At 57.6% G+C, this 613-nt stretch overlaps 1 protein-coding gene across 1 annotated transcript in view; it reads left to right on the top strand.

Annotated features, from left to right (window-relative positions):
• Ak1 (adenylate kinase 1) overlaps window positions 1-276 on the top strand; it is a 6,448-nt gene extending 6,172 nt beyond the window's left edge. The window contains exon 7 of the mRNA XM_010613666.3: window positions 260-276. Within this exon, the coding sequence (XP_010611968.1) occupies window positions 260-276 (17 nt within the window). The remainder of the gene's footprint in view (window positions 1-259) is intronic.
• Window positions 277-613: the final 337 nt, after the last annotated feature.

Below are 613 nucleotides of genomic sequence, written 5' to 3'. Positions count from 1 at the left end.
AGCCACCTCACACAGGAAGCCACTTTGTCCTGAGTTGGGCAGCGCTGAACACTAAAGGCATTTCCAACGACATTTGGTTTCCTCCTCTTTCTTTGCTTCCAGCCAGAGTTGATTTGTGCAAGGCCAGAGTCTCCAGCCCATGGCCCACACCTCAGCCAACCCCTTCCTCCTCCTGCTGGGGACCCTGACACTCCTCACCTAGCCGTGCCCAGCCCCAGGCACCTGGGGCTGGGGTCTTGCATTCCTCTCCCTCGTGCAGTGTGGCCTCTGCGCTGACTCCTTGCCTCCCTGAGCTGTTTTCCGTGTGGACCTTTGCTAGGCCTGGATGGCAGTAGGCAGCAAGGTCACGGCTGTGTGGGCACCCTGGGTGGTGGGCAGCACACACCAGCCAGCCGAGGGCGCAGTGGACCGGCCCCCTTGGTGCCCGACACTGTGGGGCTCTGAGAAGGGCATGTGTGCCGGGCGTGGTGGTGCACACCTGTGATCCCAGCATTCCAGAGGTTGACGCAGGAGGATCGCTGTGAATTCAAGGTCAGCCTGGGCTACATAGGGAGGTGCTGTCTCAAAAAAACCAAAAAAAAAAAAAAAAAAAAAAAAAAGAAAAAAAAGGGGG

The sequence above is a fragment of the Fukomys damarensis genome, unplaced genomic scaffold, assembly GCF_012274545.1.
Source record: "Fukomys damarensis isolate Sample0158 unplaced genomic scaffold, DMR_v1.0_HiC HiC_scaffold_36, whole genome shotgun sequence".
Taxonomy (NCBI): domain Eukaryota; kingdom Metazoa; phylum Chordata; class Mammalia; order Rodentia; family Bathyergidae; genus Fukomys; species Fukomys damarensis.
The sequence above is the reverse complement of the archived record's forward strand: the minus strand, read 5'-3'. Positions and strand labels throughout refer to the sequence as shown.